The sequence below is a fragment of the Protomyctophum parallelum genome, assembly GCF_964188405.1.
Source record: "Protomyctophum parallelum genome assembly, chromosome: 3".
In the NCBI taxonomy this organism is placed as follows: Eukaryota; Metazoa; Chordata; class Actinopteri; order Myctophiformes; family Myctophidae; genus Protomyctophum; species Protomyctophum parallelum.
The window spans coordinates 32,657,896-32,676,237 of NC_139698.1; the positions used below are offsets into that span (position 1 = coordinate 32,657,896).

General features: G+C 43.5%; 1 protein-coding gene across 2 annotated transcripts; it reads left to right on the forward strand.

Moving 5' to 3' along the window:
* The first annotated feature begins 9,721 nt into the window (after positions 1 to 9,721).
* seh1l (SEH1-like) lies at positions 9,722 to 17,825 on the forward strand. 2 transcript variants are annotated; one of them, XM_083760529.1, is made up of 9 exons: positions 9,722 to 9,909; positions 11,857 to 11,907; positions 12,054 to 12,200; positions 13,154 to 13,365; positions 14,622 to 14,720; positions 14,817 to 14,957; positions 15,212 to 15,366; positions 15,641 to 15,794; positions 17,322 to 17,825. In XM_083760529.1, exons 1-9 carry the CDS (start codon positions 9,799 to 9,801, stop codon positions 17,497 to 17,499), a joined length of 1,248 nt encoding a protein of 415 aa, XP_083616655.1. In that variant the 5' UTR covers positions 9,722 to 9,798; the 3' UTR covers positions 17,500 to 17,825. The 2 variants fall into 2 exon arrangements, with proteins under 2 accessions (XP_083616655.1, XP_083616656.1); XM_083760530.1 differs by lacking the exon at positions 17,322 to 17,825 and adding an exon at positions 16,833 to 17,315.
* The last annotated feature ends 517 nt before the right edge of the window (positions 17,826 to 18,342 follow it).

The window sequence follows — 18,342 nt, forward strand, 5'->3', positions numbered from 1 at the left end:
GAAGGATTTTTTGCAGAGGCCTAAATCAGATGGCGGAATGGGATTACCTAACTTCAAACTCTATTACTGGGCGTGTAATTTACGTGCGCTCTCATTTTGGCTCCAAGATCAATTGCCTACATGGGCATTTATTGAAGGTCAATGTTGTCCCCCAACATCGTTGTCAGCTTTAATCTTTTCCCCAGTGGCCTCAAGATATACTAAGTTGCCAAAGAATTCCATAGTCTGGCATTCTCTCAAAATTTGGCTCTCAATACGAAGGCATTTCGGTTGGCACCCGGGTTCTGTGCGCGCACCTCTGGTCGCTAACCATGCTTTTTTACCGTCCCTTTCTGACGCATTGTTTAAAGTGTGGCATAGAAATGGTATTCACTCCTTCAAAGATCTTTATATTGATGGGTTATTTCCGACCTTTGAACAAATACGACGCAAATTCAAGTTACCCCAATCACATTTCTTTAGATTTCTACAGATACGACATTTTTTAACACAACACACTGATTCATTTCCAAACATACCTCCCAACTCATCAATGGAATCTATATTTCTACCTGACCCATTGCTCAAAGGAGGTGTTTCTATTATTATTATTTTTTTTTAAGATATTTTTTTGCGGCTTACGCCTTTTATTGATTTTTGAAGGGACAGACAGTAGGCTGACAGGAAACGGGAGAGAGATGGGGGGATGACATGCAGTAAAGGCCGTGTCGGGTCCGGGAGTCGAACCCGCGGCACACTGCGACTGGATTACCAGTCCGGTGCCCAGACCGTTACGCTACGGCCTGGGCCGTGTTTCTATTATTTATAATTCTCTCTCATGTTTAGATAATAATGCCTCATTGGAGTATTTAAAAACTGCTTGGGAAAACGACTTAGGAATATCTATCACTGACGAGCAATGGTCTACATCTCAAAAGTTTGTGCACTCTTCTTCAGTATGTGCCAGGCACGGTCTTATACAGTTTAAAATATTACACAGGTTACATTTGTCAAAGGAAAAACTCAACAGAATGTTTCCAAATGTGAATCCAGCCTGCGACAGATGTGGCCAGTCGCCGGCCACCCTAGCTCATATGTTCTGGCACTGCACTAAACTAACATCATTTTGGCAAAGTATATTTAAATCATTGTCAGACATTGTTGGAAGACCTTTTGACCCGGATCCACTGACAGCAGTTCTGGGGGTCGGGGGGCCCGGGGTCAAACTGTCTACTTTCCAGTATAACATGGTAAAATATGTGACTCTACTGGCTCGCAGACTGATACTGTTGAATTGGAAACAAGCACAGGTTCCCACTCACACTACACTTATGAAAGATGTTATGCACTACTTGCAATTGGAAAAGATAAAGTTTGAATTGAGAGGGAGTGAAGATAGATTTTACCAGACATGGCAACCCTTCATTGACCATTTCAATAGGTGCACGCTAACCCCTCCTACACAATAGATAACATATTAGAAAATTGGAAAGAAAAAAAAGGAACTGAGTATTTTATTTTATTTTATTTATTCTCATTTAAAAAGAAATGTCTGTAATTCAGTTAATTTACAACGTGTTGGGAAAGTTTTGAGAGCAAGAGTGTCTGTCCTGTGGTCTTTGTTTTGTTTGTCTGTTCACATTTGTCGTTGTTTAACTGTTTCTTTTGTTTTTTCGTTTTTATCACATTTATATATCTTTTTTATTATGTATTGTATGTGGAATTTACATTATCTGTCTTTATCTTTCATTTTATATAACTGAATAACTCATTATTGTCAAAGATTGTCATATAAGTTGTCATATACAAAAAATGCCTAATAAAAACAGTATTAAAAAAAAAAAGAAAAAAAAAAAGAAAATACTATAGCTCAATAGAGCGTCCCAATCCCGCCCCCTTTCATGACGACGCCAGGCCCAGGAAATTATTCCCAATGCATTTTCCCCATTGACATTTCAAAAAGTATTTATTTAAAGACCATATAAGCGTACAAAGCCAACTTGAGTTGTGACAAATCATGATAACAAACACAAATAATTACAAAGAAGAAAAACAACAAAAAAGTGTTGTTTTTCTTCTTTCTAATTATTTGTTCGGCCCGAAAAAAATTGTTTGTTGTCATGATTTGTCACAACTCGAGTAGTCTTTGTACGACGCTTAAAAGGTCTTTAAATAAATACTTTTTGAAATGTCTATGAGGAAAATGAACGGGGAATCATTTCCTGGGCCCTGGTAAGGGGCGGGACTGCCACGCTCTATAACAAAGTAAGAGAACAATAAAAGGCAACCTAAACAAAACAGCAGTGGTAATCATTACTAATCTAAGAGGGGAAAAACATTTAGTACAATAACAATACACTGTCCTGTGTTGATTTTGACAGCAAATTGTGATGAAGTTTTAGTCAGTCTGGAAAGTTTTAGTTGACTAAATGCCATAAGATTTTAGTCAACTAAATCTAGAGTTGATTTAGTCAGCTACAATATGGTGCTGAAATGCCTGAAATAGCAGATTTACAAGATAAACGTGTCACGCTGCAGTTGTGACTGTGAGCTTGTAGATCAGCTATATTCGGGGAACGATATCTGCACACAACCTGTTAGGGCTGCCAAGTTTCAGGAAGAGGCAAGAGTGAGGCTTTAGTGTCCTGATGCGTTTGACCTTCCTTCCTTCCCTAGAAAAAAATCAAAAAATGTATGAACATATATTTTTATATGCCACATCAACACATTTGTGGATATACTGTATATACGCTAGGCTATATATATTTGCTTAAACTGCAATAGAAAAATGATGGCTAGCATATGATGCTGAATAATAACCCACTTTTGAATAATAGCATTTAACAAAATGAGTGAAAGAGTTGCACCAGGTGAAGAGATGGTCAGTCTCCTATTCAATAGGACCTATTGGTCATATGGTGCACCTTCTCCATAATTATGTGTGCTATATAGTCTCCTATTAAATATCCATATTGGTTTACATAAAAGTCAGACTTTTAAAAACGGATTCTGATGTGATAAGACAGACTACATCACAAATGAATTAGTTAACTTAAAAGTTAAAACGTGTGTGTGGTGTGTGTAGGGATGCACCGATCCGATACTCGTATCGGAGATCGGCGCCGATCCAGGCTAAAATTCTAGATCGGGTATCGGATCGGTGGCCGATCCATTATCCGATCCGATCCGATAATTATGTGTAATTACAGTATGAAAACAACTCTACCTCCTCTGTGACACAGCAGTGTAGTATTGACAGTATAACATGCAGGCTAGCCTGCGCACACATTAACCTGGTCTAATTGTTGCACAGTTATTTAATAAATAATTCAGTGCATTTATATCTGTGTTTGTTACATTTTGTTTTACAAAGTTGGGAAAGTAATGTTTAAGTCAAGCCTTGATGTTGCCTTACACAAAATAATGATTCCAGACTCCACACAGTGAGGCATACAGCTTAATAGGTTATTACGTTTCTTTGTGGGGGGTATCGGATCGGTACTCTGTATCGGCAGATACTGGACCCCCATGTATCGAAATCGGTATCGAATGCCAAAAAGCCGGATCGGTGCATCCCTAGGTGTGTGTGTGTGTGTGTGTGTGTGTGTGTGAGAGAGAGAGAGACGCAACTTGGCCTGTTGCAGCGCCACCATGAGGCTGATTCGAAAACTGTCAAGTGGCATTTCTTCCTCAGCCTATAGTGGGAATAGGCATGGCACCATAGACTGTAAAAAATATGGACAAAGCGTTCGCCGGGTCTAACATGGACGTAAAATGAAGCCTGTTATTCCTGCACTGTAAGTCGCCATCTTTCTAGATCCGTTTGGTACCAGCTGGCCATTGGCTGGCTCCGTTTTGGACCAGCTGGCCATTGGCTGCCCAGACAACGAGGCGGGACTTCCCCCCTTCTTCTCCGTTGGTTTTTATTTTGACTCGAGTGGGAGGGGAATCCCGATCATAGACTGTAACGGTAGCCACGCCCCTCAGAACATACGCGATGTTTTTTTTTCTTTATGGTCATTTTTTTAATTAATGGGACCATAATTTTCCAAAAAGAATATTATGACATTAGAAATGAGACTTTAAACTAGTGACTGGAAGAAGAAAGTATTCATGACCATGTTTATTAAGGTAATACAGTCTAGGTGAAGTTGGGCCAAAATACATGGGCCTCTATGGAGCTATGGGGCTTTTTGGGTCCAGTCCAGCGCCACAACAGGCCATTATATGAACTACCGATTTCAAATGAGGCTTCACGAAATATCTGGCTGACTGCCCCCCTGCATGGCACACACACACACACACACACACACACACACACACACACACACACACACACACACACACACACACACACACACACACACACACACACAATTAACATTAACATTAACATTCTAGTCGAAACATTCTAGACGAAACTGTCTGTCAGTATATCTAGCCATAGTTTTACTTTTAGTCATATAACCTCGCGTCACCAGGCTTTCCACAGCTTAGCCGTATAGACCAGAGCTAAGTCTGGATGCAAGAGTACAAAAGGACCCCAATGGAAACCATAGATGGAAACATGCCAATTTTACTTACTGTACTACCCTGTGCCTGTCCATGTAATGTAGCCTTTTACTCATGAGAGTAAAAGTTCAGTGGAGAAAGAAAGGGCTGTGATGCGCATGCGCACATCTAATATCAGCGCCCGGCGCCCGCCTATGGAGTTACATTTGTCTCTTTATTAACCAAACAAAAGAAAAATTAACCAAACAAAAGAAAAACATTTGAGAGAGAAAAAATCTAAACAGAACAAAAAACTATTTTTAATTCAAACAAATTAAAAACGCAATCAAAAAATATATTTGCAAGCAAAAAAAAATAAGATTTGAAAGAAAAGAAAAAATAATTGAGAACAAAACTTTTAAAAATTAAAAAAAAATTAAATTATTTTTTTTTTTTTTAAATTAAAAAAAATTAAAAAAAATTAAAAATTAAAAATTAAACTACATAAAACAAAATACTTACTAAATGTTTGGGTAATAATAATATGTGTTGTGCTAAATAAAATGTTTTTAATGTTTTTTTTCCTTCGTTTGCGAATGAAAGTTTTTTTTTTTCTCATTGCAAAACGCCTTCTCTCTCAAAACCTATGTCTTTGGTCTCGATTTTTTTTTTCTCTCTCAAAACCTATGTCTTTGGTCTCGATTTTTTTTTTTTCTCTCTTGGATTATTTGTGTGAGGGGTGAAAGTTCAGAAGGCGGGTCCTACGCTGAAAAGATGTAAGACACCTCTCCATTGGCCACTGTCTTAAACCCTTGCTTAGGGTGCAAATCTCAACTGTTTTGGACGGGGGTGGGCTCGTTGGAATCGTGTCGCCCCCCTGGGGGTGTCTTTGGGGGGCTCAAGGTTCAGGGACCCCCAGGGACCCCCTGGGACCCCCCAGGGACCCCCAAATGGTAACTCTGTCATTTCTCAACCGTTTTTGACGGGGGTGGGCTTGTTGTGATTGTGTCGCCCCCCTGGGGGCGTCTTTGTGGGTCTCAAGGTTCAGGGACCCCCCAGGGACCCCCCAGGGACCCCCTAGGGACCCCCAAATGGTAACTGTCATTTCTCAACTGTTTTGGACGGGGGTGGGCTCGTTGGAATCGTGTCGCCCCCCTGGGGGCGTCTTTAGGGGGCTCAAGGTTCAGGGACCCCGAGGGACCCCCCGGGACCCCCCAGGGACCCCCAAATGGTAACTCTGTCATTTCTCAACTGTTTTGGACGGGGGTGGGCTCGTTGGAATCGTGTCGCCCCCCTGGGGGTGTCTTTGGGGGGCTCAAGGTTCAGGGACCCCCAGGGACCCCCTGGGACCCCCCAGGGACCCCCAAATGGTAACTCTGTCATTTCTCAACCGTTTTTGACAGGGGTGGGCTTGTTGTGATTGTGTCGCCCCCCTGGGGGCGTCTTTGTGGGTCTCAAGGTTCAGGGACCCCCAGGGACCCCCCAGGGACCCCCAAATGGTAACTCTGTCATTTCTCAACCGTTTTGGACGGCGGTGGGCTCGTTGGAATCGTGTCGCCCCCCTGGGGGCGTCTTTAGGGGGCTCAAGGTTCAGGGACCCCAAGGGACCCCCCGGGACCCCCCAGGGACCCCCAAATGTTAACTCTGTCATTTCTCAACCGTTTTGGACGGCGGTGGGCTCGTTGGAATCGTGTCGCCCCCCTGGGGGCGTCTTTAGGGGGCTCAAGGTTCAGGGACCCCAAGGGACCCCCCAGGGACCCCCAAATGTTAACTCTGTCATTTCTCAACCGTTTTGGACGGCGGTGGGCTCTTTGGAATCGTGTCGCCCCCCCTGGTGGCGTTCTCAAGGTTTTGGAGGTTCGGGGACCCCCCGGGACCCCCCAGGGACCCCCAAATGGTAACTCTGTCATTTCTCAACCGTTTTGGACGGCTCGTTGTTATTGTGTCGCCCCCCTGGGGGCGTCTTTGGGGGTCTCAAGGTTCAGGGACCCCCCCGGGACCACCCAGGGACCCCCAAATGGTAACTCTGTCATTTCTCAACCGTTTTGGACGGCGGTGGGCTCGTTGGAATCGCGTCGCCCCCCTGGGGGCGTCTTTGGGGGTCTCAAGGTTCAGGGACCCCCAGGGACCCCCCAGGGACCCCCAAATGGTAACTCTGTCATTTCTCAACCGTTTTGGACGGCGGTGGGCTCGTTGGAATCGTGTCGCCCCCCTGGGGGCGTTCTCAGGGTTTTGGAGGTTCGGGGACCCCCCGGGACCCCCCAGGGACCCCCAAATGGTAACTCTGTCATTTCTCAACCATTTTGGACAGGGGTGGGCTTGTTGGAATCGTGTTGCCCCCCTGGGGGCGTTCTCAGGGTTTTGTAGGTTCGGGGACCCCCCGGGACCCCCCGGGACAACCAAATGGTAATTCTGTCATTTCTCAACCGTTTTGGACGGGGGTGGGCTCGTTGGAATCGTGTTGCCTCTCTGGGCGCATTATCAGGGTTTTGGAGGTTTGTGGACCCCTGGGGACTTCCACATGGTAACTCTTGACATTTTTATAATAGATCTTTATTGATGGGAGGGAGAGACAGAGAGAACCATTTATATTCATCTGCATATTCTTCTTACTATAGCTCTCTCTCTCACACACTTTGAGAAATTACAGAGTTACCATTTGGGGGTCCCTGGGGGTCCCTGAACCTTGAGACCCCCAAAGACGCCCCCAGGGGGGCGACACAATAACAACGAGCCGTCCAAAACGGTTGAGAAATGACAGAGTTACCATTTGGGGGTCCCGGGGGGTCCCCGAACCTCCAAAACCTTGAGAACGCCACCAGGGGGGGGCGACACGATTCCAAAGAGCCCACCGCCGTCCAAAACAGTTGAGAAATGACAGTTACCATTTGGGGGTCCCTGGGGGGTCCCGGGGGGTCCCTCGGGGTCCCTGAACCTTGAGCCCCCTAAAGACGCCCCCAGGGGGGCGACACCATTCCAACGAGCCCACCGCCGTCCAAAACGGTTGAGAAATGACAGAGTTACCATTTGGGGGTCCCTGGGTGGTCCCGGGGGGTCCCTGAACCTTGAGACCCCCAAAGACGCCCCCAGGGGGGCGACGCGATTCCAACGAGCCCACCGCCGTCCAAAACGGTTGAGAAATGACAGAGTTACCATTTGGGGGTCCCTGGGTGGTCCCGGGGGGGTCCCTGAACCTTGAGACCCCCAAAGACGCCCCCAGGGGGGCGACACAATAACAACGAGCCGTCCAAAACGGTTGAGAAATGACAGAGTTACCATTTGGGGGTCCCTGGGGGGTCCCGGGGGGTCCCCGAACCTCCAAAACCTTGAGAACGCCACCAGGGGGGGCGACACGATTCCAAAGAGCCCACCGCTGTCCAAAACAGTTGAGAAATGACAGTTACCATTTGGGGGTCCCGGGGGGTCCCTCGGGGTCCCTGAACCTTGAGCCCCCTAAAGACGCCCCCAGGGGGGCGACACAATCACAACGAGCCCACCGCCGTCCAAAACGGTTGAGAAATGACAGAGTTAACATTTGGGGGTCCCTGGGGGGTCCCGGGGGGTCCCTTGGGGTCCCTGAACCTTGAGCCCCCTAAAGACGCCCCCAGGGGGGCGACACGATTCCAACGAGCCCACCGCCGTCCAAAACGGTTGAGAAATGACAGAGTTACCATTTGGGGGTCCCTGGGGGGTCCCTGGGGGTCCTTGAACCTTGAGACCCACAAAGACGCCCCCAGGGGGGCGACACAATCACAACAAGCCCACCGCCGTCCAAAACGGTTGAGAAATGACAGAGTTAACATTTGGGGGTCCCTGGGGGGTCCCGGGGGGTCCCTTGGGGTCCCTGAACCTTGAGCCCCCTAAAGACGCCCCCAGGGGGGCGACACGATTCCAACGAGCCCACCGCCGTCCAAAACGGTTGAGAAATGACAGAGTTACCATTTGGGGGTCCCTGGGGGGTCCCTGGGGGTCCCTGAACCTTGAGACCCACAAAGACGCCCCCAGGGGGGCGACACAATCACAACAAGCCCACCCCTGTCAAAAACGGTTGAGAAATGACAGAGTTACCATTTGGGGGTCCCTGGGGGGTCCCAGGGGGTCCCTGGGGGTCCCTGAACCTTGAGCCCCCCAAAGACACCCCCAGGGAGGCGACACGATTCCAACGAGCCCACCCCCGTCCAAAACAGTTGAGAAATGACAGAGTTACCATTTGGGGGTCCCTGGGGGGTCCCGGGGGGTCCCTCGGGGTCCCTGAACCTTGAGCCCCCTAAAGACGCCCCCAGGGGGGCGACACGATTCCAACGAGCCCACCCCCGTCCAAAACAGTTGAGAAATGACAGTTACCATTTGGGGGTCCCTAGGGGGTCCCTGGGGGGTCCCTGGGGGGTCCCTGGGGGGTCCCTGAACCTTGAGACCCACAAAGACGCCCCCAGGGGGGCGACACAATCACAACAAGCCCACCCCCGTCAAAAACGGTTGAGAAATGACAGAGTTACCATTTGGGGGTCCCTGGGGGGTCCCAGGGGGTCCCTGGGGGTCCCTGAACCTTGAGCCCCCCAAAGACACCCCCAGGGGGGCGACACGATTCCAACGAGCCCACCCCCGTCCAAAACAGTTGAGATTTGCACCCTAAGCAAGGGTTTAAGACAGTGGCCAATGGAGAGGTGTCTTACATCTTTTCAGCGTAGGACCCGCCTTCTGAACTTTCACCCCTCACACAAATAATCCAAGAGAGAAAAAAAAAAAATCGAGACCAAAGACATAGGTTTTGAGAGAGAAGGCGTTTTGCAATGAGAAAAAAAAAACTTTCATTCGCAAACGAAGGAAAAAAAACATTAAAAACATTTTATTTAGCACAACACATATTATTATTACCCAAACATTTAGTAAGTATTTTGTTTTATGTAGTTTAATTTTTAATTTTTAATTTTTTTTAATGTTTTTTAATTTAAAAAAAAAAAAATTAATTTAATTTTTTTTTAATTTTTAAAAGTTTTGTTCTCAATTATTTTTTCTTTTCTTTCAAATCTTATTTTTTTTTGCTTGCAAATATATTTTTTGATTGCGTTTTTAATTTGTTTGAATTAAAAATAGTTTTTTGTTCTGTTTAGATTTTTTCTCTCTCAAATGTTTTTCTTTTGTTTGGTTAATTTTTCTTTTGTTTGGTTAATAAAGAGACAAATGTAACTCCATACCCGCCAACCACAAAAGCAAGAAGCGACCGACACGTGACAGACAGCTTGCCTACTAGTGAAGCTAAAGCTACTAGTGTTTTAGCAAGAGATCTGGGAGGTGATTGGTGATGCTACATAGCTAGTAGCTACAAACATGTTTGTGGCTCGAAGTATTGCAGCAGATCATAAAGATTTAATCCACGATGTGTCGTATGATTTCCATGGCCGGAGAATGGCAACTTGTTCCAGTGACCAAAGTGTCAAGGTACATTATAAACAACCAGTTGCTAACGTTAGCATTATTAGCGTTCATTAGCATGTCAATGTTAATTTGATTTTCTCATGACCATTCTCATCTCAACCACCTGATATAATTTCTTCTATGCCTGGGGAAGGTTTATCCGGCTGATGTATCGTTAACCCTGATGTTAGTCTGCTAGCTAATTAGTAGGCAGCCTAACAGGTTACTACTTGTGCTTTTTTACAATATTGTACTAGCTCTGGTCCTTTCTTTATATGATGATTTACTGTTTTTGATAGAAGTGTATATTTGGCTTTGTACGTCTTTAAATATTCAGATGAATTGAAAATGGAGGACACTGATGTAAACAAGTCTTGGTGCTTTTCATGGTCCTCAAAGTAGCAGTTTTTGTATTGACTTGTGCTTTCGTTTGAAATTGACCCATTCAAAACAAGTCTGTGTTGACACTTGACAGTGTCTCTGTCTAGGGCAATCAAAAGCCCACTCATTAGTAATTAATTTAAAGGCTTAACAGACAATCTATATAAAACCTAGATTAAACATTTTCTTGTTCACAAACTGATGGTATACATTGGTTTCAGTCAACACCATTTAGCAATGTGAAAGAGAAGAACAGTTTACTTTTAGATTGTGTATTTGTTGGCAGTATATTATGGTACAGCACAGCCTAGCTTAGCCCTACAAGCAGAACCTAATGGTACTGAAGTTTCTGACATTTTTGAGACCCAGACCATGGGGTCCTATTCCCCCTCCACCCTGCCACCGGGTACGCACACATAAATAAACGTAAACACCTTCGGATACGTCCTTCTCTGCTCTTTGAGGACTTTTTTTTCGTTTGAGGGCTTCTGAATGTGTGAACTTTAAGTACCTATAAATACCGCTGCGAATATCTCCTGTGGCGCGGAAGCCGTTAAGTATTTTTAATCTTTGTTTGACCGATTTGGTCGCTTTGATTCTTCTCTTCCTTCCTTGTTTATTGACACCTCATTGTACTGGCTAGCTAGTGGCGCTATAGCTATGACAGAGCAGATCAGAGGCAGGAACGTAGGAAGAATCAAAGCGACCAAATCGGTCAAACGAAGATTAAAAATACTTAACGGCTTCCGCGACACAAGAGAATTCGCAGCGGTATGTATAGGTACTTATAGTTGACACCTTCAGAATAACTCAAACTCAAACGAGTCAAACGGCGCAGACACGATGTTACCGAGGATATTTATGTCCGCGTTCCAACATTTCCATACGAAAACAAAGTAACGCACAGGGACCCTACGGGTCAGCCCGGTTCGGTTCGGATTGGGCTGACCCAGGGGGTTCCGAGAGGGGCTAAGCCTAGCTCTGGTCCATAGCTCTGCCCACACTTATTTGACTTGCGAGCTACTTTCAAAATGACGAGCTCAACAAGATCTACCAACCAAATTACTGTATTATCCCATTGATGAAATATTTTTATTTATTTATGTACCTATGTGCACTTGAGGAATAGAGGGGAGGAAATGGAACTGGTAGGGTTTTTTGTTTTTTTAATATGTAACTGTATAATGCTACAGTGCTATGATGTCTGTGTGGAATAGGCCTACTCCTGAAAACAAAGTATTGCATTGTGGAATATGGGTTTGAGCTGACAGGCACTTTTTGATGTCAATCAATCAAGTCACCTTAATTCAAGTGGCAAATGGCAAAAATACTTACAGTATATATATATATATATATATATATATATTTTTTTTAGGGGTATGTCATGTGGTCTACCTGCAGAGCGGTTTGTTTAATTAGAACGCCTACTACCAGGAGAGGCTGGTCTGGGTTTCATGCGAGGGCTAGAAGCAAAGAGTGGCAGAGCCTTAATGCAATAGCAGCAAAGGGCATTAGTGCTATGGACCGGAGCTAAGCACAGCCACAGATGTGGATGACAGTCACTTTAACATGTCATCTGATTACATCCAGGTATGGGACAAAAGTGAGAATGGAGAGTGGCACTGCACAGCTAGCTGGAAGGTAAACTACTTGCTGAGCAAGCTTCACATTTCTCAAGTGGCTGTATCATTTTTTTTATGCATAGTTTTGCCATTTTCTTTGCCTCAGTCAGGCTTTGGAATTGACTGATTTGACAGTAGTCTTTACTCTTTAATATTTCTGTCCAGACGCACAGTGGCTCTGTGTGGAGAGTGACGTGGGCTCATCCAGAGTTTGGACAGGTGCTGGCGTCCTGTTCCTTCGACAGGACAGCTGCCGTCTGGGAGGAGATAGTAGGAGAATCCAATGACAAACAACGAGGACAGAGCCACTGGGTTAGTATGACTTATTGACTTCTGTTAGCGGATTTGAGTGAAAATCAACCGATAATTGACCTATAGCAAAGCCCCTCCCCAAACTGCTATGGTCCAATCACAACTGAGCATAACATGGGTTAGTTAGACTCCATGATATTTACATTGGCATGAATGAGCCCGGCTGGAAAGTGTCCAAGTGGGAGTGTCTAAGTGGCCATTTACCTATCCATAAAGATTTGATAATAGCTACCGGTAAATTAGATTCCCAAATTCCCATTACATTTTTCCTTTCCGAGAACGATTCCGTTAAGAGTACCTATCTGATACCAGCGTGTGCCGTGTAATGAAAAAATCACACTTGTGTGAAGTGAGAGGCACTCTTATCATAGATCATCATAAATGGACTAGCGCCCCTCAAACATCTAGTGGGGTCTAATAATTACAAATGGACCCTTACAGGTCTGTAACTCGAGTCGGAGTGTACAAATGGAACCCTTGAAATTAAAACCTTTGAGAACCACTCATCTAGGAATAATTAAAAACTCCAATAACAAGTTGCAGCTACAAGAATACAAATGTAAATAGTACAGTAAGAGCACATGTAACATCAACTGAAGCATTCAAAATATTGTAAATGAAAGTTGTGATAAATTACATGGTATTGGATTGGCATATAGACTAATATTTAGCCGATACCAGAATTTTGGGCAGTATCGGCAGCTTTTCCTGTATGGGTATTGGAACAACAAAAAAAAAGATGCTGAACTCCGTTTTGTTTCAACAGTAAACAGTGATCAGATTAAACTGTCGGCCACATATAAATCTGAGTTGATTCAATAAAAAACTAGAAAATGTACTGAGACGAGAGTACATGTACAGTATGTTATTGTATTTGCCCGAGTCGTTTACTTTTAAGTTAATTTGCTTGGTCTAATCCAAAAATCTCACACCTTTTTTGTTGTTGTTTTCAGATAAAGAGGACCACATTGGTGGACAGTAGAACATCAGTGACTGATGTGAAGTTTGCACCCAAACACATGGGCCTCATGTTGACCACATGCTCTGCAGATGGAGTTGTGAGGATCTATGAAGCTCCTGATGTGATGAACCTGAGCCAGTGGTCCCTGCAGCATGAGATCTCCTGCAAACTGAGCTGCAGCTGCATCTCTTGGAACCCCTCTAGGTTAGACCTTTTATATACGTACAGTCAGTGCACTATAGATTAGATCAGCGGTCCCCACACTCTTTTGGCCGCACCCCCCAACACTATAAGTCTCGTTGTATTTGGCTGAAAATTATGCATTTTTTAATATGATTATGGCAAATTATCAAAATGTCACTGCACTGAGACTCGCAGCTGCTTTATAGACACGCAGCTGCTCTATACATCTCGTTACAACGGTGGTTTACCGGATTTTGCTGTTTGTGCTAATAAAATAACACCATAAAACCGCCATTACCCTTTTCATGTCACGCACCCCCTAGACTAGTGGGCGTTTGTGTAGTACCACAAGGGGTGCACGCACCACAGTTTGGGAACCCCTGGATTAGATGTATTGGAAAGTGTTTCAGATGTTAAAGATGAGTTGAATTGTAAAATATGATTTTCAGACTTTTTCTTGGGCATAAAATAGATATATAATTAACAATAGATGGATGCCAACTATGCCAAGTCCCTAAAAGTCCAATCTCACTGACTTCCTGTAGAACAATAATCACACCTGTGTGAAGTGAGGGGCGCTAATATATTAAAGTCTAACTCATGTTGCTATGTTTAGGTGATGTAATTGTGATGTAAAATAAACGGTGACAAAACAAACATTAAATTATCTTTATTGTGAATGGCATTTAATGTTTGTTAGGGACAAAATGACATAAATTTTCCCTTCATTGTCGATGGCGTTTTTAAAACCAACATTAAACCTGTATTTAGGAAAAAATTAATTAAATCAGTGTTTATCATAGTGCAGTGTTACTCCACACTTACCTGATTCATTATGGAAACACAACAGGGCTGCTTCTTTGTTGTGAATTTAGCAATGCACAGTATTTCCCAGCCCTAGTTCTAGAGTTCAATCAAACTTGAGAGGTAGATTATATTTTCTATCAATTTGTGGGAAAATCACCAGTGACTGGTATACTTTCCGTCCAATAACTAATGGTACCCAGCAGTAGTTTTTTAACTCTAGCCACCTGAAACTAAATATTGTTTGCAGGCAGCACATTTACCTTCAGCGCATATTAATGGATTCTACCGCCACCGCCATTATCTTTACCGTATTTTGTCGATACACAGGAACCGAGACATGAACCAGATGTAAACAAAGGCTGTGTGGGGGTTGATCATATGTTATTTCCTGTTAAATTATACAATGAGTGACGGCTCTGGGAAATTTAGATTAAATGCTTTTTCCTGTATTTTATTACACCACCACACAGCTCTCGTGCCCATGCACCAATGATTGCAGTGGGGAGTGATGACAGCAATGTAACATATGGTGGGAAGGTTCAGATCTATGAGTACAATGAGAACACAAGGTGAGTTAAGAGTTTCACTCAAGTTCTACAAGTAAATACTACCAATCTGTTTATTGAAATATTAAAAACGTAATATCTCCCACTATCATTAAAAAGGAAATATGCTAAAGCTGAGACACTGGTGACGGTTACTGATGCTGTGCATGACATTGCATTTGCTCCAAACCTGGGAAGATCTTTTCACGTGCTCGCCATCGCAACCAAAGATGTCAGAATCTTCAAGCTGGTGCCTCTGAGGTAGGCTTACTCGGTTGACTAGTGTCTGGTGGCCAGGGCTCAGTTATGTGTGTGGACTGCCTGATTAAAAACCAGCAGCTGCTGTCACTAGAAACTCAATTGTCATGAAATTGCTGCTCTATGGCATTGGCAGTTGTGTTTCACAACTAAACGTGGAAAGACCTATGCACATGCTCTGATGTAAATAACTAATTGTTTTCCTTCATTTCTGAAGATTAAATAACTAATTCCTAATTCCTGAATCCACCTGACAGAAAGGAGAGCACTTCTACAGGGCCCACAAAGTTTGAGGTGCAGATTGTGGCTCAGTTTGACAACCATAACTCCCAGGTGTGGCGAGTGAGCTGGAACATCACCAGCACCTTATTGGCCTCCTCTGGTGATGACGGCTGTGTACGCCTCTGGAAAGGTGAGCATATGATTGACAGTTGTTCATTGTGGCTGCTGATTCATTTTTATTTTCAGATAATAAAAGAAAATTAAGATTCCTCAAAATACAACAAATGGCATTGAATGAGCATCTTTTCCCCATTCAAAGAAACTTAATGTAGTGGATGTGTCACTGTCATTACCTAGTGTTTTTATTACTTTTGCCCAACACAGTTAGCTTATTGGGCAAAGCAATAAGCATATTTAATTAAGACGCTCGGCTATTCAGACTACCACTGTCTCTCATTCTGCAGCAAACTACATGGACAACTGGAAGTGCACAGGCATCCTGAAGGGAGATGGCAGTCCTTTGAGTGGTTCCTCTGGTCAGCCAACCGCCATGAGCACCGTACTGGGCTCTTCCGTTCAGACCTCCCAGAATGTTCTGAATGGGACGTCTGCAGGAAGGTAGGTGGTGTGGTACGCCTGACGCCACTCACCCAACTCAACCAGCAGAGCTGATGTCTCACAATGCCTCACACTGACTGGGACTTGATACAGCCGCTCACTGACAACTATTGGGCCCAAACTGACCCAAGGCTGCACTCATGCAAAGAGCTTGGCTTCTGACTTTCACCAAACAGGCTGTCACCACAAAAGCTGGTGTTCCCTAATCTCACTCTTTTATGTTTTTCTACCATTGCATGTTACAGCGTAAGGTTCAATCCATTTGGTAATTTTATTGTTCTGGACTATCAATTTTGTAAATGTAAACTTTGGAAAATGATGAACAGTAGTTTTGTAAAAATTACTAAAGTATATAAATGTGATGTAAATATTTACATCACATATAAACTACATCGCTTTCATTTACATATTGACTAAACGTAAATGGGCATCACCTTAACCAACTGTTGCCAAACTCTTTGCCGAGTGGAAGAGTGTAATTGGAATCCTATTAACCGACTGCAATAACAGACAAGGAGGACGGAATGAATGCACAAAGTATGAATGTATAAATGGTCATTCATTAGTAGCGATGTATGAAAATGTAATTGAGAATTGAGATGTTAAACTAAATTGTGCATAGCTCACAATTTGTATAAAAATAATGGCATGCATGTAGACAGGATTTATCCTTCAGACAGTGAGAATTAAGCTGAAGTTTGTGGCTGTTTTCTTTTTTAGATTCAAGCTAAACACCCTTGTGACTAGTATGAATGAATGCATCTCACATTCCCTTGCTTGCGGTGCTTGGAATTTACACTGCTCTGCTAAGCAGGATAACTAAAGACTGGGCATTGTTTATTTTTTGTTGAGGTTAAATTGATTGCTTTATCCTATTGATATCAACATTGCTACTAAATATACATTTGAAAAAAATGTACTGTAAATGTAAAAGAAAATGTAAATTTACTTTGTATAAAGGTGTTCTTGAATAATATCTGCTTGAATTGGTGTTGATTGGAATAATGTGTTATTTTACCGCTTGTTGCATGCACACAGGATTGGCAAGAGAAATCCCTATGCCCCTCCCCTGCGGCACCTGACCTCTCCGAAGATATACCAGCATTCTGCATCTTTCTACTAATAATGCCTTCTCTGTATCAGCATGTGCCATTTGTCCTAATGGATTAGAAATGCAAGACCATGGGTGATGCACACTTTCTACCTGGAGGAGAAGGAGAGGGTATCTTAGCATGATTACGGCATGGTTTTGTGCTTTACAGCTGTGAACGGTTCTTCATATAAACACCACTTGACCCCTGAAAATAAATCTCACTTATGTCACATTATCTGCTCTCTGTTCAACATGCATCAACAAGTCTTTATTTCCTGTTCTTGGAACATACATTTATCATATAACACTCTTTCAATGTATAATTCCCCTCCACTAATTTCCACCTTGCCTCTGTATTACTATGATGGCATTTTCATTTCCCCCTGTCCATGTGTGTCTGTTCTTTCTTGTCACCCATCCCATTGTTACCCCAGGTATTTCTTTCCACCACTGGATCCGCCCAGAGCTGGGTCCAGGTATGGTCTCCTGCTGCCTCCTCCTTCCCTCATAGAGCACTGTGACACTGAGCCCATGCAACCTCAGCAACAGACACCTCTGCACAAACTCTATTCTAGAGCATTGTTACCCTTACCAGAGGCTGAAGGGCAGTGACGCTTGATGTCATTTTCTTTCCCTCAATGTTTTACATTTTCTTGGGTGGGGACATGCAACTCATGTTTTAGTTTGGTGAATATTCCTTTTTCTTTATTTCTTTTTTTTTACTGTTTATTATACTATGGTGTTTGGTGCACCAAGGTAAACAAGCAATAGCAATGTATGTATAATATTTAGAAGGGAGAACCCTTATACATGCACAAAGATTCTATACAAGTATTTTAATACTGGCCTGAGAGAACAGACTGCAACTTTAAATACTATACAGCTTTGTATTCCAATGTTCTGTGTGTGTCCATGATTATTTCATTTAATAATAAAATAAATGACAGGAACATTGGATTTCCAGAAATCTTGATGGTTTGAGTCGTCAGTGTGTTTAAAGGAGAATTCCATACTAGAAGATGGAGAGCTCTGGTGGACACCCTATGCCCCTCGGCGGGGTAAAGAGGATTAAGTCAAGTAAGTCATACTAGAAGGCTTTCTTACCTTTATTTGTAGTTGTTACGTCCCCACCAAAGAGGTCAAGGTGTTATTTTGTGCAAAAGCACATTATTGGCCATTTCCCCTACCATAAGCCCTCAATGAATTGAATGGGACTATGGGGTGTAATTCGCTTATTTCCATTGCTCAAAAATCCTCTATCCTCTCTTCATAATGTAAATGGTATCCCAAGCTGCACACTACTATTTATTTCGATAGAAATAAGCGAATTAGCACAAAAACCCAACTCCCATTGAGGGCTTATGGAGAATGGTAGGAGAAATAGCCAATAATGCACTTTTGCACAAAATAACACCTGGACCTCTGGTGGGGACGTAACGACTACAAATAAAGGTA